Source organism: Plecotus auritus (assembly GCF_963455305.1).
Source record: "Plecotus auritus genome assembly, chromosome: 9".
NCBI classification, from domain to species: Eukaryota; Metazoa; Chordata; class Mammalia; order Chiroptera; family Vespertilionidae; genus Plecotus; species Plecotus auritus.
Window position 1 is genome coordinate 101678198 of NC_137783.1, and position 22725 is coordinate 101700922.

Sequence of the window (22725 nt, forward strand, 5' to 3'; positions counted from 1 at the left end):
TTCCTTTACTGAATGACCTTTATTTAAAAAAAAAAAAACCTTCAAAAGCCACCGACATGCAAGTTGGACATACACCATGAAAATATGGGTGGTATTTTATGAAAAAAACAAACAGTTAGTAATCTTTAGTGAGAGTTCAGTGTTTTCTAACTGAATGTGTTGGATCATCTGCGAGGAAAAATTCTTATCACTTCCTCTGAAAGCACATGCAACTCAGTAGAAAACACAGGCACATAAATAAATGGTTGTGACTCCTAGCCCTGGATGTTACTGTGCATGTGTGAAAAAGACGAGTTGGGCTACAGAGCAGCATGTTAGCTGGGCTGAAGAGACATTTGACAGTGTCTAGAAAAATAATAGATATAGGAGGAGGATGGCCATTTGTGGATAGGGTTGTGGGTTTTTTTTAAGACAAAGGTTATTCCAAGCGCTTAGCTGTCTTTCAGGCTTTAAGTTTTAGTTGTGTTTTTTCTCCCTTGGTTCTTCTACTCCAATTTTAAGAATTCCATCTAGTCAGCCTCTCTGCCAAAGGAGGTAAAAGAGCCAGGCAGTGGTTACCCATAATTTCTTAGTCTTGGTAGAACTAGCAACATGCTCTCTGTGTAGCCAGTAATATGGAAAGAATAGAACCTGCATGGTCCCAAGGGAAAGATATTTGGTGATTTTTAAAAATACAAGTTATTATCACCATCAGTTAGCTCCTAATACCCACTGCCTGTACTCCCCATGAAAGTACTGCTTAAACTTCATTGTCAGGAAACAAAAATTACCTTATGCCCAAAGGTCTTGACCATCAGATAACTCACTGCAATTGTCTCACTGTAATTGTCTTAGTAGAGTAAAAGGGTAATTACATGTTATAAAAGTCTCTGTTTGTTCCAAATTTACATGGTAAGAGAAACAACTGACTTCACATGAGCAATATAAAAGGAGTCAAATTGTCTGAGCACTTCATGGCACCTTTTGCATTTAATAGCATCATTAAAACTTTAAGAGGGACATTGTTGAAACAACAGGGCAGAATAATAGAGTTTAAGGTAGTGATAAGTGAGATTACTGAATATTTTGTTGTTTTAATTATGTGGTCTAAGCTAATGGTGAAGAAGCTATCAGGGATTCCAGTTACTTATTAATCTTGGTTAGTGAGCATCATTGATCTTTACACAAGAACTGGTAGTACTTTCCAAAACAGTGGAAGATAAATGGTAAAGGAAAGGATTAAACAGTTTAAACAAAAGAAGTACAATTAGCATAAGCATATAGAAATAAATGATCATTCTCACTAATAAAGAAATACTCATATCAGAAATATCATTCACACCAATTAAATTATCAACTTTTTAAAAATGTTAATATCAATACTTGTAAGATTGTGGTGAAACTAGTGTGGTGGGAAATTTATATATATAAATAAGTTTATATATATATATAAATAAATATATATGGCAATAAATGGTACAAAGTTTTTTAAAAGTAATTAATAACATAAATCAAGAACATAAATGTTTTATTTTATTTTGGTGAAAACACTTAAAAGAAATTGTAAAATATGAAAAAGTCATTGATATCAATATGTTTATTGCAGAATTGTTTATAATATTAAAACAATGGAAATAACCCACTCCCTAACCATTAAATTATATCTTTATAGGGAATAACATTATATAACACCAGAATAATAATTATGGAGAGCCTATCAGAAATGTTTAAATTATAATGTAAGGGGAAAATGTAGGATATGTGGTTCTGTATGTTCTGTGTGTATATAAAACTATATGGACTCCATAGTTCATAGCATAGAGTGGGAAGTACACATAATTGGGAACAAGATTAGCTTCAGTTTTAATTCTGGCTCCATGTGTGTAAGCTGTTGACCTCTGTCAAGTTACTCATACCTACCTTGTAGGACAGCTAAAAGAATTAAATTAGCTAAGTCTGTAAAGTCTGAGACAAGTTAATGGAATTATGGGTGAATTTGTTTCTCTTATTTTGATTTGTATTCATTCCATAATGTTGTTTTCATAGTAGAAAATATTTTGAATTTAATATTGATTACCAAAGTTATACTCAAAAGTATACCCCTTGTAGTAGTGACTATATGGTTAACTGAAATGATCTAAATAATTTTTACTTAGTGCCAAACATCTCAAATTACACATGGCTAAATATATTAGTTTATTTATTTAACAAACATTTATATAGCTTTTACTACCATGTAACAGACATTGTTCAAAACACTTAATTCATTGAATCATTATAATAACCCCATGAGAAAGGTACTATTATATCCCAGTCTTACAGATGAGAAACTGACATTCAAAGAGCTTTCAGTAACTTGCTCAAGGTCACATTAGGATACATGGAGGAGCTGGGATTTGAACTCAGGCCATGGTTACATGGTCCAGCTCATGAATGTTATGCTACTTTTCAACTGGTCCAGTAAATATGTTGAGATGCTGGGAAACAAAGGATGCAATCCTTGCCCTGCGGAAGATCTATTTAGTTACAGACCCAAAGTTCTGCTCTCTCAACTCAGGTAAATGCCATTCATGTCACAACTACATGCTATTTTGGAGAGCCACCTTTTCTCAGTCCTAATGACCAAGGTTCTAAATGAAAATCTGCAGTCTACAGCTTGGTTTTCTGTCAGTCAGTGTTTCAGAGCACATGCTATAAAATCCAAGAGCTGTGTGAAGGAGTGTCATGTTCTGCAAAGATTTGACTCGAGTTTCTCTTTATATGTATATTTGTATAAACACATCTTCATATATGGCATGTATATGTAACTAATATTACAGCTAAAATATTAAACTAATACTACAAACTAAAATTATAACACAGAGGAGGCACACAATGCATTATTTTATTGCTGTTGGATTGTCATTGTGCATATCTCAGATAAAAGAATCCCTTTACCTCTAATTGAAGAATTCTGAGATTTTAAGGCAAGTTCTTACAAACCTGAAAAATTGTTATCATTTGGGAGGTGGTATAATAATGATTAAGAATAATGGCTCTAGAATCAAACAGTCTAGATGCCATTTCATGCACAGGTATTTACCAAATGACTTTGGGTAAGTTTCTAAATATCTCTGTACTTTATTTCCCTCATATGTTCAATGGGACAGTACATACCTCATAAGGTTGTGAGATATAAAAGATATAAACACCTAAACTTAGAAAATATAAGTGTTCACTAAATGTGAGATATTAGAATTATTTTTACAACCATTTATCTATAAAATCAGTCTTTGTTTGCTACCATACAACCAAAACAAAATGTGGAATTTCATGAAATTCTAAGGTTGATATGCAACTGAAAATTCCATTTTTCAAGTTTTTGTGTTTATCCAACAGCTGAATTGTTATTGAATTATACAAGTAAGTGTTGCAAATTTGAACTAATAAATTTATGCTAGTTAAATTCTATCCCAATTTGCAAATTTGCTCTTTTTAAATTTTTGCTTGGGAAAAAAAATATGTTCTGCATTAAAAAAAAAAAAACTAATACATTGCATCATAATGAAATTTGTTTTTGTGCTCTGTTTTGTCTTATTCCAAGGAGAAAAAAATTACCTTTTCTAAATATGTTTGTTTCTTTTCATGTCTACCTGTTATTTAAAGCCTACTTTTGAATAATACACGTTGAAATTGAATTATATGTAAATAGTAACCCCTTATCTGGCAGAATGTTGTATTTGGGGGGATTCTACTTATCATCAAAAGAACAGCAATTTAATCTCTAATACTAGTATATTTCTTTCAGTATCGGTTCTTTGCTTGACAATAGGATTGATTTGAATGTGTGAAGTCATTTTAAATAAATGATCTATCTTTGTTTTTCTTTCTTTTCTTATAGTCATTCCCAACACAGCACTGCAACCCGCCAGCCTTCAGTGACTCTCCAACGGGCCATCTCACTGGAAGGGTAAGATAAGAATAATATGTAGCCTTCTCTTAAACTGTGCAGCCTCATCACTTTGAGCACAAAGAAAGTCCTCCTTTCTTTCCTTTTCTCCCTTACTCCTTCCCTTCTCTCTCTCTCTCTCTCTCTCTCTCTCTCTCTCTCTCTCTCTCTCTCTCGGCAAAGATCTATAAATCTTATGTGATATACCAAACACTGTGCTATGTAATCATTTTAACCAGTAAATAAGATCTCTTCTTTCTCTCCAGAGGGCTCATTGTCTAATAGGAGTGACAGAAATACTAACACATACCTATATACAGCATAAGCATCTCACAGGAAATACATATAAGGGACTAATGGAGATTCAGGGAGGATATCTGGCTGAGAATGTGTATATGAGAGAGGGAGAGAGGAGCAGGTCAGGGTGGTTTCAGAGAAGATATAACTCTCCATAAGTGAAACATCTGTGAAAATTTGCCTGACAGACATTAGAAAGAAGGGTGTTGCCTGGCCAGTGTGGTTCAATGGTTGAGCATCAACCCATGAGCCAAGAGTCACCAATTTGATTCCCAGTCAGGACACATGCCCAGGTTATGGGCTCAATCCCCAATAGGGGGAATGTAGGAGGCAGCCGATCAATGATTCTCATTGATGTTTCTATCTATCCCTCTCCCTTCCTCTCTCTCTAAAAATCAATAAAAATAAAAGAAAGAAAGAAGGTTGCTCTAAGCAGAAGAAAGAGCATGTGCATAAACATGACCACATAAGCAAGCATGTGGTGTGAAAAGGCATTGAGTGATTCAGTGCTGAGGCATTGGGTGTGTGAGGCAATGGAGATGTTGGCTGGGTGGGCTTACATGTAGAGGACACAGTATTTTGTATTTCTAATTTCCCCAATCAGATAAAAGCTGGGGAGGGGGGGAATGGGCAAATATTTCTTTCCACTTGCTTTATAATTGCAACTGGTTTAATTAAGAATATTTAATCAGTTAATGTATAAAATTATTTTATTTTGTCAATATCTGTTACCAACTATGCTTTGTTTAACCGTGTTTCCCAATTAGTCTTCCTTAGTGAGATTTCAGTACATATCTCTAACTTTATTAGGTATTAGTCCTTTCCACTTTAAAATCTTATGTTTTATCAGACCTTTATCCCTCCTTCCAACATAAAATCTTGTGTTTCACCAAAGTGTTCTGGAGTTGATAGAGGCATTGTCTTCTCTCTCTCTCTCCCCTCTAGATCAGCAATTTCAATGTTTCTCCTCTCATGAAACACATAAACTCATTTACTAAACTTCTGCAGCACACCAAAAATATTATTATATTTTTTGCCACTCTGGCAAAAAAAAAAAAAATAGGTACAATTTTGATTCATTCATACTGAATGGCTATTGTTGTGTTGGCTGTTGTCATTTTTTCTTTTTCTTTTTCTTTTTCTTTTTTTTTTACAATCTAAGGGAAAAGAGGTTAGTGCCCCTGACTAAATAGTCAAGTATTGCATGTTTTAAAAATTCTTGCAGCACACTGGTTGAAAATCTGTGCTCTAGATCTTTCTCTTAGATTTATCCTTTGGTAGTATCAGAGCAAAAAGAAGAAAAAGAGAACTGGCATTTCCTTACCATTCTTCTGTGGCTGTCTCCTTTCTGTTTATCTTTGGTGATGTAGTCTGGGAAGGTGGAGAACCAAACAGGCGCTGATGCTGAGACTCAAACAACCCTTCCAACCTGTGCTTGGTGCCCTGGGAGACTCAGCTGTCTCTTCCACAAAATCCTCAGTAGTAGCGCACTGTAGTCTCCTGATGTGCTCACCACTTTATCCAAGCTGCAGCAATCCCTCAGAGCCCAGAACCCTCCTCTCTCATCTGTCCTCAGCAGCTTCAGGTTGAGGCTTGCAAGCATGAGCAGCGTCCCTCTTTCCTACTCCTCAGGTGGAACTTATCAGACAGTCCTTGCCTCCTCTCTCCATGGCTGACTTCATCTTCTCTCTTCTGGGTTCTTTTACAACCTCAGTAGTAATAGGGCAAGTCAGCAGACTCCATGGCTAAGAGGACATCCACCTGGGAGGGAGATGTTAGGTGTTTTGTTCCTGGAACAGTGTAATGTCTACAAACACTTTTCATGGAGTGCCCTTTTTGCCTTCAGCTCAGGAAACTCATTGAATTTCCACAAACCCATGGAAAAGTAAGTGAAAGGAATGTGGCCCTTCCATGAACACCACACTCCCCCAAAAGGATACCTGCTTCTACTAATTCTCCTCTTCTTGTTTTGATGGTAAAAAATATCAAACCACTCTAACTCTTCTAATAAAAAGAAAACAAAACCAAAAAAAAATAAAAACAAAAAATAATATAATTAATAAATAATAATAATGCTATATAATAAAAGGGTAATTGCAAATTGACCCTAACAGTGGAATGACCAGAACAACCACTCGACCAGTCACTATGAGGTGCACTGGCCACCTCTCGGTCCCTTTCCCTGGCTGACAGACTCCCATCGCCCGATGGCAAACAGGAAACGGGGGGTGGGTAGTGGCAGGGAGCGGGGCCGGATATGGGCAGCCAGGGAAGATGGCCCGGATCGCAGGCCAGGCCTAGAGACCATACCCATACATGAATTTTGTGCACCAAGCCTCTAGTTTAAGAATAAAGTGTTTGTTTCATGTATTCACAACTATAAACCCAGTTTTTCCCTACCCTGTATAACTTAGCTCTGGAGAATTAAATAACTTTTTTCTCAACAGGACACTATCTCCATTGTAACATTTGTTCTATTCCATTAAAAAAAAAAAAAAAGTTCTCAATCAATCCTTCATGGAAGTTGGTTCTATAATAATATACAAGGTGGCCTAGATCATGGATCCAAGCTAGACTCCCTGAGTTTAAACCCCCACTCAGGGACTCGCTAGCTGCATGACAGCAGGTTACTTGGTTACTGCCTCAGTTTCCTCATCTATAAAATGAAGATACTAGTAATATTTTTAAATGGTCTTTTTTAAATCATATTTTTATTGATTTCAGAGAGGAAGGGAGAGGAAGAGAGAGATTGAAACATCAATGATGAGAGAGAATCATTGATCAGCTGCCTCCTGCATGCCCCATACTGGGGATTGAGCCCACATCCCAGGCATGTTCCCTGACCGGGAATGGAACTGTGACCTCCTGGTTAACAGGTGGATGCTCAACCACTGAGCCATGCTGGCTGGCCTAAAGGGTCTCTTTTTAAGAATTAAAGTCATATGTATTATTTTCTATAATAGTGCTGACATTAATGTATGTTTATTTTTGTAATTGTTCCTGTTGTTATTATATATAATATGTACTTAATTTATCACATGGGAGAGTTTCTCATTTATATTAAATAACAGTTTGTTAAAGCAGTCAGGGACTTGTGTCTTCACTATACTTTGGAGAGACATAGTCCTATATACACAGCTAGTAATCATTGGTGGAAGCAATCCAAATCATTGCTTGAGTCTGCTTCATTGCCTTGTTAATATTTATATAAAGTATTTTAATTACCAAGATTATACTTCAATGCTTATTAAACACTTTAAAGAACAAAATAAGCATTTTCTATATATTGGCTTATCCTCAGCACCAAAAGAAAGAATTTAGGACCAGAATAAGAAATGCCCTTACATTTCTGGAATTACATATCTCAGACAGTTTAAGACAAAAGAGGCCACTTAGACACATAAAATAGGCTCCCAGCCTGGGAGCATCCTCCAACTGGACTTGAGGACCAGTGAGCACTTGCAGTGCAAGTTTGCTCAGCCCTGTGACTACATCCTCCTTACCACTCCCCTCAATTTCTTTTTTCTGGGAAGTGTCATGGTTCAGAAAAACTGTTCCACACAACCAGGTGCTGGTCACATCCTCCAAAGGACTGTGGTCAGTTTTGAATTCTGTACATTAAATCAGGCACATGGAAAGAGTCTAGAGAGGACATGGGGGTTGACAAAGGGAAGGGCAGCATCTATCAAGAACACACAGTCAGTATTAGGATTCTATATTGATAGGCAAGGAAGTTTCATCATTTGCTTAATTATAATCAAAATGTGCGCCTGTTGGGAGTAAATATAGTATAAATTCATGCATATTCTTTCAGGGAAGAGAAAAGAAGCTAACATTTATTGAGCACTTATTAGGTGGCAGGCTGTCTCTAGCTATCTATCTATTGATTGATCGATCCATCCATTTATCTATCCATCCATCTATCTGATTTTATTTCCAAAATAGTCTTATAAGATAGGCAGCCTATTTTCTAAACCTTGATTCACACAGAGATTAAGTAATTTTCCCAGAGCACCTACATAGAAAGTATACCACAGCTTAAATTTAAGGTCAAATTTGACTCCATGGTACAACTCCATGCCCTAGAATGTGGCATGAAAAAGCTTTATTGAACTGGTCAGGACATTCATAAACCACATTCATGGTAAGTTAGACACAGTGAAGAACTCCCTAGGGTAAAAGTGATAAAGAACTAGAACTGACTCTAAGCCTAGAAGTCATTAAATAGAATTCATAACCCACCATTTGGGGTGGCTCTGGAGGCCCACGTACATGCTGAGTGGCTAAGGTGTTGTTTGGGGTACATAGATGTGAGGGTGTGGCTGAGCTCACCACTGGTCTCTACCTCACCTCCCTTATTGTTTATGAAGGCATCTATTGGCTGCGTGGCTGTTATTCCACGTTTTGGTCACTAACACAAACATTCCCTCCAGCTATGCTAAATAATAGCATTTCCTTCTAAAGCTATTTCCAAACTTTTCCTCTCTTTCTACACATTCACAAAAGCTTATTGGTTTGCCAATAAGCATGTTTAAGCATTTTGTACTGTTTTTCACATAAATGAAATGACTTCTGTGATAAATGCAGTCAGTTATTCTAATCCTCTGCTAAGCCAAAAATGTCAAGGCCTTTCCCTAACTTCAGAACACAAGAGTGACTGCTTTTCTCAAAAAAACAAAGAGTATTCTCAGCTACACTTCATTGTTCCAACTGGTATAGAGCAATTTGCCTCATGTCTAGTGAATAATGCACTAAGAAAAATATTCTGTTCCCTGCAATCATGGAAGGAAGCTGACTCTGAAATCAAAGAATTGGTTTTGAATGCTGGCCTCGGTTCCATCTGTAATTCATAATCTTAAACAGGTCCTTTCCCTTTAAGCATGTATTTCCTCCTGGGCCAAAAGGGAGAACAGCATAGTACTCACCAACTTTCTGGAAAAGTAGCAGGCAAAAGTGTTCTGAGAAAACAACCAAAACTTTATTTTTATAACCTAGATTAGTTTGAAGACCCATTCTGAACACTTGTTGTTAAATACATATATATACAGGGTGTCCCCCAAAATGTGTACACACTTTAACAGCTGATAGCTCAATTGATGTTTCTTTCTTTTCAGATGTAACCCACTGGAATTAATAATGGCAGCCAAAGTGTACATATATTTTGGGGGGACACACTGTAGGTATTTAATCACATAAAATGGTTCTGAATACAAATAAAATGTTTGAAGTAGAAATAATTTTGCATTGCTAGAGTATTTAGAAGGGAATGCCTCAATATTTGTCTGTAAAGCCCAGAACACTAGAATCAATGGTATATAATGTGCCCAGCTGGCTATCAAATAGATTATGCGACATCTAATCATTGTCATTGAATGCATAGTGAGAAAGCTGTTTTTCACTTTGTGTAGGCCAGTGGGTCTTTAACAGGTTTCCCATTAAGGTGTTATACCGCTGAGTGTAGGCAATCAGCTGAAATTGGAATTTCATTATTTTAAAACTCTCCTTCCTAATGCTCTTGTGAAAAGCAACTACACAGGATATTTTTTAAATGAATGTATTTTAAAAGGCCATGTGTTTACATATTTTTCACCTAAGTTGCTATTTGCTTGACATAAAATAAGTGGAAATATTTCAGATTTCCAGTTAATTTGATCCATGGAGACAACAAAGCTGTCTAATTGGGCTTCGACCTAGAATTACTGCTGCTTTTCAAATGATATCTGAGTCATCTATAACTGTGCCAGACATAACAAGGCAGAATAACATCCCCATTAACAGTTCACACTGTTCAATCCTTGCTTCATATTCAAGTTGACAGATGTGGCCCCCACCTTAACCTTCCCTTCCTCCTGTAACACCCATTAAAAGGAAGCTGATGCCCTATTGGGGCAGCTCAGTTGGTTAGGGCATCCTCCTGATATATGATATACCAAGATTGCGGGTTCAATCCCTAGTCAGGGCACATACAAGAAGCAACAAATGAAGGCATCAATAAGTTAAACAACAGCTCTCTCTCTCTCTCTCTCTCTCTCTCTCTCTCTCTCTCTCTCTCTCTCTCTCTCTCTCTCTCCCTTTCTCTTTCTCTCTAATCAATCTTTAAAAAAAAAAAAAGGAATCTGATAGAATAAAAAAGGGATAATCTCATAACAGTAAACAAATCAGGAGGGGATTCGAAGGCCAAAAGATTTCATCACCTTTGATTACAGAAAACAGACAGAAGGTATAGATTGATGAAACAGAACAAAGTAGTCCCAGTCTTAGATCATTTATGGAGGCAGGGCCATGTGCTGTCCAACTCCGTCTCCTAAAATTGTGTTTCCAGGGAGGCCACCCACAAAAAGGCCTGCCACAGTGCAGCAGCAATGTACAGAGGTGCCTACACCTCAGGAGGGAGCAGATCTGCCCAGAAGAACCCAGGAAATGCAGAGATTTCAGAATAGTGACAGCAGATGGGATTAGGAGCAGAGTCTGAGAATAGGACTGAAGATGCCCACCCCCCTGCCCTTGGGATACACATCCCTGCACACAGAGCAGCTGCCAGGCAAGTGCTTACCACCAGTCAGAAAACAAAGGCTCTTTTCTAAAGTCATGTCATTTCTTATGAGGAACTCAGATAAGCTAGTTCATGTGTCACCCACACAGCAAAGCCCTTTACAGTGTGTGCCAGTAACGAGGACAGTTTCAGGATTGCTCACCTAACCTGAAGCCTCTCAGTGAAAAAGCTTTGCTCTGGCTTTTATCTGCAACATCCCTGTAGTCTTTCTACTACTTCATTCTTAAATATGAACAGATAGCCACAAGTTAGCAAGTATTTGAACAAAGCCAGAAAAATAACAGAAATAAGATTAAAACACACATGCACAGAAAAAATAATATTCTCAGAGAAAAGGAGGTAATTCTGGGAAGGAAATCGGATTGAAAGAAATACTCTAGTATAAGCATATTTTTAGAAATAAGGAGATAACTACTAGACTTAAAACTGAAATGGTTAAAAATTATTGCCTCTGGGAAGCCAGGTAGGATTCTCAGGGGAAATGACACAAATTGAGTGTTGAGGAATGTATTTAGAATTAGGCAGAGATTTACAAGAAGAGAAAATCATGTACAAGAACCTAGAAGTATGTGGCTAACACTGCAAAAACGAACAAAGACCCAAATAACTACTAAATAACTTTCATCAAATAATGTAGAGGGCCTACACTTTGTTTTCTTTCTTTCTTACCTTAGGAGATCATTTCAGCAACAACATAGAGGCTCAATTTTCTTTAAAAAAAAAAATAGCATTTTCTTATCAATAAAGCTAGCTGCTGCCCTAACCGGTTTGGCTCAGTGGATAGAGCATCGGCCTGCAGACTGAAGGGTCCCAGGTTCAATTCTGGTCAAGGGCATGTACCTTGGTTGCGGGCACATCCCCAGTGGGGGGTGTGCAGGAGGCAGCTGATCGATGTTTCTCTCTCTTCAATGTTTCTGACTTTCTATCCCTCTCCCTTCCTCTCTGTAAAAAATCAATAAAATATATTTTAAAAAATAAAAAAAAAATTTAAAAAAATAAAGCTAGCTGCCCTGTGACCGTAGCACTTAACAAGATCCTAGGTGGCCATCTGCATGAATATTATAGAAGTAACTCTTTAAGCAGTGGATATCTAATTGACCCCAAACAAAAGTCTCTCCCAAATCCAGAAGTCTGTGTGTATCTAATGGAGAACTAAAACATGGTCTTGTCTATAACCAAATATGTCAAAGGGAACCCATCCTTTCATATGACCTGGTCTGTGATGAGATCATTGCCATTCTTCCTTAGAGGGACAACCTAACTGTACAGGAATAGTCATTTATACCCTCTCCTTGACACAAGGGACCCCTTATTCTCCACTCTAAAACCACTCCAGGCTCCTGAGACCATGGTACCATTGGGGCCAGAGAGCCTCTTGTGTTCCCATGTTGGGCATGAGCAGGTGTCCTTTCCAAGGAACATTCTGGGAACAGGACCTTGACTGGAATCATTGGCTCTCCTGTTCTCTACCCAACTGCTCTGCCCTTGGTGGGAGAAGCTTTCTTATAGTTCCCAGGATGATGTGGACTTAAAATACTCAGTCTTCTTAGTCCAAGTGCCCAGATACCTGTCCCAAAGTACACAGTCACTGTAGAAAGTGGAAGCATCATTGACCTGAGAATCATAGGCCTGGGCTCAAGTCAGCCACCTATTACTGTGTAATTTATGAACAGTTACCTCACATACAGAGTGATGAGGCTCAGTTAAATAAACAGTGTCTTTGATTCCTTCTAACTCTAGCATTTTATAGGTTCGTGAGTTTTGAAAATATAAAAGTTTGGCTACTGGCTTATAGGAATATTTCCAGATATGGAACCTAAAGGACCAGATGGCCCTCAGGAGAAGTTGGCTTGAGTTATCTCTACCCACATATTCACAGACCCAGCCATCTTTCAGGATTTATAATACCTGTGAGTGTTCAACTTCTTCCAACACACTTCCTCTTTCTGACCTTCAAAAAGCAGTGCTAAGCAGTATTTCCCAGAGTGACTGAGGAGGCCTGGAATCCTGAGAAATATACTGAACTATTTTCAGACTCAAAAGAGAAACTTTATTCAGGTTATTAGTAGCTGGAGTCACTGATAAAAAATCTGAGCCTTTGTTAACCACAAAAATATAAGTGACCTCATTGAAACAGAGGACCAAGCTGGGTAAAATGGAGAGGATTTCTGTGTATCTTTAGACTGTATTAAAATGATACATGTAGTTGTCACCTTCTTTATTTTGCTCTCTTGCTAGCTAAAGAGCTTATTGGGGGAGAATATAGGAAAATTAAGGAGACAAGTAAGTAGTTGGTTTTAGAACTGCTTAAAAGAAATCAAACCTTCCCCTATCCCTCCAAAAAAAATGTTTGCTTGTGATTTATAGTCCAATAAAGACAGACCAGCCTCATGTGTAGAGCGCAGCCTTACTTCTGCAGCCATATCACATGCTGATGGATCCTAGCTACTTTAAAGGACTAAGGGTGTTTACAGATGGAAGAAGGACCATCAGAACTCAAACCTCAGGGGACTCATAAGGAATCGATCAGAACAGCAGATATCCCCAGATCATCTATTTCCCCCAGCTCACCATCATGAGTTTGCTTTCCATTTCTCCTCATGTCCCTGCAGTCTCCACCTCTGCCCCTGGTGGAGCTGTCAGCTCATTTTTTCTTAGCCCCATTTCCCTTGGTCTACTGCTGCTTTTTTCCTTACTTTATAAGACATCCTTTTCTAGGCCTGCTAATCTTTCTTCCTTACATGTGTGGAGCTGAAAATATAAAAGGTGGCATTACAGCAAACTTTAAGGATTGCCCCAAATTTATCAGTGTTGATAAAAAGTGCTGAGGCTACAGAGAGCTAGGGTATACTTAAGGCCTACCATACATGGGATTCTAATTCTCTCACGGGGCCTGGATTTCTCATTCCATCTGCTGTTGAAATAACAATTGTGTGTGTGTGTGTGTGTGTGTGTGTGTGTGTGTGTGTGTGTGTTTTAAGTGTCCAATTTCTTGTACAAGACAGATAAATGTTTTCAAATTTGAAATTTTAAGTAGAATACCAAAAAGTATTTTGGGAGATAACTGAGAATCTAGATTTATATTTTTCCAGGTAAAGACTTTTATAATTCCTTTTTAAAAAGGCTTCCTTAAGTGGTAGAAACTAGGAAAGATATAAAACAAAGACTATAGAGCACTCCATCATAAAAGCAGGTAGTTGACAGACATAAACTGCAAAGTTCAAAAAGGATGTTTTTCTGTATTCAAATGCTAAAAATTAAACATTGAATTTTGCATATTGAATAGTAGTTGACATGTTGTAAGTGTTTTATGGGGATTTCATGTGGTTCTGATGACAGTTATTATTGTTGCATATTGGGCACATTATCCCATTTTATGGTTGAGGACACTGAGGATTCTTAGAGAAGTACCTTATGCCTCAAGTCACCCTGCCAGTAAGTGGAAGAACTGAGATTTAAAACCACATTTCTAAATCACTACCTTCTACCTTCTCTTTCCTCCTCAGAAATATATGTGTTTTGTTATTACAAGTTGGCCAATTTGGTGGCCAAAGAAAGACATTGAAATACAATGTGGAGGTCAATGTGATTTACAGGATTTAGGAGAATTCTGTTATTATAGTCATTGTCAAAAATTCAGTTTCATATAGGAGTGTTAGTTAACAAAATTAGAGTGACCACCTAATGTAATTTCACTAACCTTGAAATGTGCTGAATTAGAAGAGACAAAGGAATCGTTTTTTAAAATATATTTTTATTAATTTCAGAGAGGAAAGGAGAGGTAGAGAGAGATAGAAACAGCAATGATGAGAGAGAATCATAGACAGGCTGCCTTCTGCATGCCACACACTGGGGTTTGAAACCAAAACCCGGGCATCGGCCTTGACCGGAATCGAACCATGATTTCCTGGTTCATAGTTTGATGCTCAACCACTGAGCCATGCCAGCCAAGAACAAAGGAATCATATTTCCACACTTTGTGCATTTGTTTTATCCTGGAGGACTAGGAAGACACCCAGAGGACAGGTCAGGAGTCTGCTTGTCCAGAACTGCTGGGCTCTCTTTCATGGTCGCCTTGCACACTAAGGCTCAACATCTTGCAGCTGGAGTTTATCTTAGAAGGATGCCACAGAATTCACTGGGGAATGTTGTTTAGGGTTGTTTTTTAATAAGTAATCCTTATTTTCTGTGCATAGTTCAGTGCCAACATAATTACTTATCATCACCCTGCATATCTTCCTTGGCAACCTTTTATTTTTTTAATAAATTGGTCTAATAAGGGACTCGAAGTAAATTACGAGTAAACTACCTCCTCATTAGTATATAATTATACATGCCAGAAAAAAAGTTTCCTGCAGAACATTCAACTAGAAAATTGCTCCTCTTCTTTAATACTCATAATTATTAATGCTAATACTAATATGATCATCTATGGTGTTGATTGAGATGGCATTGAAGAGCTAGTTAATATACTAATCCAAAGAGGAATTTAAAAAGTTTGTTAGGCTAGTAAAAATGAATACATGTAATTCCATGACAGGGTTTAGTTGCCCAAACTGTCAGAAAGATTTATCAATTACAAGCCACCTAATTATAGTCCTAGCACCAACTTCCTCTTTATATTTGCATCATTATCCCTCTTTGAACACTGCTCTTGCTGACTTCAGTCTGTTTATGACCAATCAATAAATTCAATTGGCAAATATAATGGCGAGCCTTGCAGATACTAACCCTGCCCTTAGTCTGGTGGGAAGAAGCAGACATTAATCAATAACCAAACAAGCTAATGTAAATCTCTGTGCCAAATTCTGTGTAAAAGTGGCCTGTGGTACCCTGAGTGCCTGTAATAGGGAATTTGACCTTGTCAGGGAGCTCAGGGAGGTCATGGAAGCCTCTGAACAATGAGTGGGTTAACTAGGCAAAGACGAAGGGCCATCAGTGTCTGCACAAGCAATGATTACAAATCTGTCTGAATGTTTTCTGAGCTGAGCACAGACTAGAACAGCATGCATTCAATAGAGCTTGGCATTTAGAAATTTATAATGAGGAGGCTGACTCGTGGTTGACTGTCTGTCTACTCCAGGAAGGCTTTCTGATGAAAACTTCCAGTTGCTTATCAAAACTGTATGATCTCTGCGTAGATGCAATTTCCTAAATCCCATCTCTGGTGTTCCATTGTTTATTTGCTTTCTAGGTGCTTGTTTGCTTGTCATCTGCTTGTGTGGCAGAACTCTACAATCTTTCGGGCAACTGACTGTTGCTTCCAACCTGCTCCTTCTCTTCCAACACCTTTCCCTGGTCCTGCTTATTTTGTCTCTCCCCTCTCTCCTCCCTTCTCTCCCTAGGCTTCCCCTTCCTCCTTTGGCTTTTCTTTTTGTTTTTGTTCGCCATTCATTTTCCTTTTTTTTCCTTTTTTATTCTTCTCCTCTGTTGCTGTTCACCCTGAAGGTACTAGGCTTATGTTTGTACAGTGAGTTACTATTTAGAGAGGCATCTCATGGACGATATTCTATCTGAGCCCAGTAACAATTTGGTAAAGGAGGCTGGGTAAGAATCATTTATACTGTTTACAGGTGTGTTGGAAGGATAAGTGGCTTCCCAGGATCATGTATCTAAAGAAGGGGAGGATCCTTGACTGCAACCCAGATGCGTTAATCCCAGCTTCATATTCTCACCACTAGACCATCCTGCTTCAACAGAAATGTAGAAGACATTCCAACCACGACTTTTAGTCTGACTGACTGAACAGGTCCTTCTCTGTCCTGTCTTTATTATTCACAAAAATATGAGTCTAGACAGAAGCTGTGGTCAGAGGGTTTTCCTGTTGCTCATTCATCATATGAATTGAAACAGCCTCAGTCTCATCTGATGAATATTTACTGGAGATTGCATTTGACCTTGAACCAAACCCCTTATAAATAATGACTTTCATTTTAGTTTTACCTTGCTGGGCTGTGACCTGGGAGGTGGTGTGGCTGTGGAGAGTAGGGAATGACGAGGAATGCTTTGGGTATCATTTGTCAGCCTTCATTAGATTACTCATCTTGAAATATCCAAACTGAATCTGGTGTTTTGCTCTGCACGTATTGCTAATCTCTCCGAGACCCTCAAATTCCATTAGGACTTCTGTTTACTTCCTTCTCCTGGCCAATTATAAGAGAATTTAAAGAAAGAGCACATCCATATCCTAAGCCGTAGGCCAGATGCCCATCTATTACCAGAAAAGCAGCCAGGGGTCTTTATCCTTTATTTAATCTCTCTGCTGATATCCAGTCCTGGTAAATATTTACTCCACTGATGTATGCTTTTAAGATGTCAGTCAGCAACTTTTACTGACTGATGGATGACAGTTGGTAGAAGTTCCTGCTTGTTACAAAGAAAATCAGACTGTTTAAGGATTGACTTGAGTGATTAACCTCGTATTCATTCTTTGGTTCACTTAAGCATTTTCTGAATGTTCAGTACATGCCAGGCACTCAGCTGAGACATTTGAGAAAATCAAGAAGTTAAAAAGCCCAAGCCTGCCCTTGAGGAGTACAGAGTCTGTGGGGGTGACAGAATGTTGAAAATTGCAATAACTCACTGAGTTTACATGTGCGTAATTTCAGAACAAAAGAATAAGCATCCGATTTGGAGAAAACTAGTAGCACTATTCAGGTACAGGTTCAGTGATTTTTATCAAATGACTGCCAAACCTGAAGGGAGAGAGCGCCCTCTCCAGACTGAGAAAGTTCCCTGCTCATGTGGGCTGGTACCAAGAATTGGAAAATTTTCTTTAAAGCACAGGTCTGTAAAAACTACAAAGTTTATAAGAGAGCCTTGCTTTTCACAGCCTATTTATTTTGCAAATGAAGAATTCTCCTGTGGTCAAGCATTAATTATGTACATTGATGGGAAATTGCATTTCATTGTCAATATTGCATGATATTAAAATGTGTAAATATTTCTCCCCTTATGGTGCTTACGCTATACCCCAGAAATCGTTGCTTGTTCTCAAGCCCCTCTCCTTGGTATAGCAGCCTGGTATAATTTAAAGAAAATTGTATTTTGATTTATATCTGCCTTCATTTAAATGCTGTTCTTACTAGCTGTATCACCTTGAGCTGTTACTGAACCTCTTTAAGCTACTATTTCTTTAATCTATAAAGTAGACATTAGTATCTATGTCATAACATTGTTTTAAGAATTTATTTTTTTCAATATGCAAATATTCTAGCACAGTTCTTAACAAACACTAGGTATTCAGTAGGGGTTAGTTCTCTCTTTTGTCACTCCCTATCCCATCTTTGCCTTTCCTTTCTGATATTCTAGAACTTCTTCCCTCTTCCCCCATACCAGGAGTCAATAGACAAAATCTTCATTAATCACCCTTTTAACAAACATTTCCTATGCATCTCTCAGGTGCCCTCAAGGAGATAAGTCAGTAATGTGAAAGACAGCACATTATAAAGAAGCAAAGGAGGAGGAGAGAGTATGTGCCATTTAGAAAGAGACACAAGAGTCCAAACTCCCTTCTAAACCCCCCAAAATGCATTTCTTATGGCAGATTTTCAGAAAGAGTAGCATATGCAAAAAAAAGGATACTTTGGGGCAAAGTGTCACCTCATCCCACTTCCTTATTTTATACATGGCAGAATAAGTCCAGGGACCATGCACGTGTGTGCCAGCTCACATACCTGCACACATATATGTTCCTTCCATACCCTGGGGTCTCCAGTGATTCCCATTAGTAAAGGGGAAAAAAAACCTCATAGACACTGACAACAGTATGGTGATTACTAGATGGAAAGAGGGTGGGGGAGGAAGAAGAGGTTAAAGGGGAAATAAATGGTGATAAAAGGAGTCTTGACTTGGGGTGGTGAACACACAATACAATATACAGATGATGTATTACAGAACTGTACACCTGAAACCTATATAATTTTATTAACCAATGTCACCCAAATAAATTCAATTTTAAAAAGGGTTTATAGGAAAATGGTACATGCATATCCCCAGGACCCCTTCTGGATTGCCTTTATAACAGATCAAATCTCTGCCACACAACCTAGTGCTTGTTGTTTTCTACGAGTTTCATATATAAGGGTGTCTCTCACTTACTAGGCACAAAAGTAATCTTAAGTGTAGCTCCTAGGTTTTATTCTATTGTGTGATTATGAACCAATCTCCCAAACACAGACTATGTTTAACAAATGGTGATTTGTACAAGTCCCTTCTAGTATGACCCTAGGAATAGGAGATTCATTTTCTCTGTGATTGATTTTCTTCACTATTAATCATTTTTACAGTGAAGTACATAAGCCAAATGATCATTATTCTTTTTCTCTACAGTCATATAAGGTAGTGGAAGCAGCAAAAATTTTTGTAGGCAATTAGGAGTAACTATGAATTCTTCTGCCCCCACTTTGATTGATCTCAGACAAGAAACAACTCATTTTTCAAGCCTCGGTTTTCTCATTTTTAAATGAGGAAAGATAATATCTAAGTTATACGATGTCATAGGACTATGCTTAATTAAATAGCCTTAGCTCTTAATAAATGTTGGTAACTATAATTAAAATTAAGGTTCATCTCACTAACCCAAATATAAATTAGTGTTATGTTCAGGTATGAAAAATACCAAGGCTAATAGTAGTGGTTTCATTCCCAATTTTATTGTGTAGTTCATGATGTATTTAATTGGGTTGAATGTGCTATAGTTTACAAGGCACTAGGAGTGCCAGATCACTGTGTGTGTGTGTGTGTGTGTGTGTGTGTGTGTGTGTACAAATATATCTGAGCTAACAAGTGATTTGTGCACAAGGAAAATCTAAAGGCTCTGTCAACACCTGTCACCCTCAGCAAGGAAGAGAGTCACAGTTATCAAAGGTCAAGCCTTGTGTTTGAGGGTGTATATGGCTTTTGAAGAGGAAATTGTTATCATTACCTGGCCTTGCATATTAGCAAAGGGGAAAACTATCTGAAGCCAGAGACAGACATGAGATTTTCTAAGGCTACACCAAAGTCAAGACCAAAATTCAGGCTCCTAATTTTCTGGCAAAGACTTCTCTCTCTCTCCAGAGGAGAATGAGAATAAAACAAGCGTCATTGTTTCTCCAATTCTTTTTTCACCTCCTCATGGCTTATCTGCTTTTATCCTGTAAGACTTAGATGAGGTCCACTGGCCCTTCTAGAAATGTGACTTTCATGGGGAGAGAGAAGAATTATGGCTAAGTGATACATCCAAACACCAAGTAACCCAGATGAAATTGAGTGGTGGTTGTGGCACCACTGTGAGTCATACACAGGGTTTATGAGTTAAGCAACAGCTATATTCTACTGTCGATGTAAACATACCAGGAGGAAGGAGACAGATTCACTGAGAGGTTTTTCTTGGTGGTTATTGTTTGTTTGTTTGTTTTTATAGAGCTTCTTTTGCCTAGAGAAGGAATGATCATGGGGAAACAGGAGTGATTTTAGCAAAAGATGGTGGGAAGTGATATAAAATATTAGAAAGCATCTTGCCCTGTATGATGCTGCTCCTATGACATATCCATAAAACCATTTCTTGTCTGAAAGCAAGAATTCCTTCCATATGACCAGAAGTAGGAGTCAGGTTTAGCAAGAATCCCAGTTTGTCCTTATGTAGAACAGACCTCACACTCAGCAAGTGGACACATGGGGCATTTTTCATGCCCCATCTCCACTCCTCCCAGACCACATCCTCTCTTCCCTTAGCCCCATATTTTTGGTTCCTAGAATTACAGTCTTCCATTTATCAAAACTGATCATTAGGATCAACTAATTCACACTGATATATACTATAGATGTCGGTTAGGTTTTCATTCCACAATCATTCATTGAGCATGTTCTTGGTGCCAGGTATTGAGGACACAGGAGCAGAGAAAAGAAAGCTCATATTTATTAAGCACTTTTTAGATGTTATATATTAATTCACAAATGAATACGATACTCAAAAATCTCAGAGTCAAGTGGGAAAAGCAAGCATGCAAATAAATTAGTATCATTGTAGAAGACTGTCTTATACTCTGCAGTTTACTCTTGTGATATACCACTCTACTGTAGACTCCTGGGATGCTGAAAGTCTGCTTTATGGTTATAGTCCTGACCCCAGTGGAGCCTTCCTGAAGCATAGTGGATTCTCAGTGGATGCTTGTTGAATGGATAAAGCATGATGATTAGGATAGTTCATATGTGAATCTATGGAACAGAATCCTAGAGGAGCTGGTGTTCTTAGAGCTGAGGAGAGCAAATGTTCAGTCATGAAGAAAGAAGCAGCTTTTCAAGCAGACAAAAGAGAAGAATCCATGCAGCTCAGGCAGAGGGGACTGTATATGCAAAGACCAAGGGAGGGAAAGAGTCAGGTGTTGGGGGAAAAGCTAGTAATTCAGAGAGTCAATGAGTCTTGATGTGACTGGAATTTAGAGTATTTTTGAGAGTGTGCCAAGAGGCGAGGCTATCCAGGTTTGTTCAGAGAAGAAAATGCTGATGATTCCTTTAAAGTCACATTGTGTTAATGTCAATGTCCAAAGTTGGCTTTCAGATTTCACCATGGGCAAAGGAACTAGTCAATGAATAACTTTAAGAATGCCATGCCCAAGAAGGTTTTGAACCAACTTCTGCTTCTAAGGAGTCTAGGCAGGAGAATGTAGATCAGTGAAAGAAATGAATTTTTTTCAATTGGAAAAGCCAGATGTGAAGCAACGATCTTACACTTCTTTTCCTGGGGAAGAAAAAGGAAAAGGGTCAGAAAATCCATCAGTGGTCAATTAATTGTTATGTAGAGCTTTCCCTGGAATTAGCAAAAAAAAACAGAAATTATAGCAGGAAAAAGCTACTGTGACATTTGTATAAGCCAACATCTGCTCCACCCCAGAGAAGAGAACAAGTGAATGTTTTTTTTCAAGGAAGAATTTTTAAGGGTTCAGCTACAGCTAAAGGTTAGTGAAGCATTGATATTCCTTGTATATTATTTTTGAAAATGAATTTCACAAATAGTAATTGATGTGTTTATGTTAATGCTTTGTCATTTTTTTTAGTAATTCTTACATATGTCTTTTTTTTACATATATGTCCTTATCCCCCCATTACCCCCTCACCCCCCCACTCATGCCCTCACCCCCCTGTTGTCTGTGTCTTACATATGTCTTAAGCATGTGGAGACTTCTGAAATTCTGTTACCAGGGTTTATGGGAAGTATTGCTATTTGAATACCAAGGTGAATGCCCAGGCGCCTGGAGATAGCTACCAGTTTCTAAAGTGACAAGCAGAATAAAATAAATTATTTAAAGGGCAGTGTAAAAAAATAAAATAACATAAAGTGACAGCAGTAAGGGGGAGTGGATCAGCCCCCCTTTCCTCGCTAAGCAGGTTATGCTCACAGCTGCCTGTACATAGGCACATGGAGTCCCTACCAGAATGCACCAGCTTTCCCAGGTGCCATAACAAATTATAACAAGCCATGTGACTTAAACAGCAGAATCTATGGTCTCACAGTTCTGGAGGCTAGATGTCTGAAATCAAGGTGTTGGCAGGGCCATGCTCCCTCTGACATCCGTAGGGAAGAATCCTTCCTTGCCTCTTCCTACTTCTGGTGGTTTGCTGGCCATCTTGGATGTTTCTTGGCTTGCAGTTCACACATGACTCCTATCTCTACCTCCATGTTTACATGGTATTCTCCCTGTGTGAGGGATGAAATGATTGTATTTGTTTTATAAGAAATTTTCCCCAACAGCATCACGAGGAGAGAGTACAGAGGCACGTGACTATTAGGAGGACCCTAGTGAGGAATCCCTGGTAGGCCCAGGTGTGAGATTCTGTAGGCTTGAAACAAAGCAACAATGCTAGGGTGATTGGAGAGGCATTTCTCAGGTAAATTGATTGCATGTATTCGGTGACTGAAGTGCTAGATGAGCACTAGAGAGGCAATGCAGAAGTTTCTGATTGCAAGATTGGACAGACAGCATTA

The 22725-nt window shown here is 38.2% G+C and overlaps 1 protein-coding gene across 26 annotated transcripts in view; it reads left to right on the forward strand.

Annotated features, from left to right (window-relative positions):
- DLG2 (discs large MAGUK scaffold protein 2) overlaps window positions 1-22725 on the forward strand; it is a 2053927-nt gene that overhangs the window by 1656950 nt on the left and 374252 nt on the right. For all 26 annotated transcript variants that reach the window (XM_080687299.1, XM_080687274.1, XM_080687295.1 and 23 more), the window contains one exon: window positions 3860-3928. In XM_080687299.1, the coding sequence (XP_080543425.1) occupies window positions 3860-3928 (69 nt within the window). The remainder of the gene's footprint in view (window positions 1-3859; window positions 3929-22725) is intronic.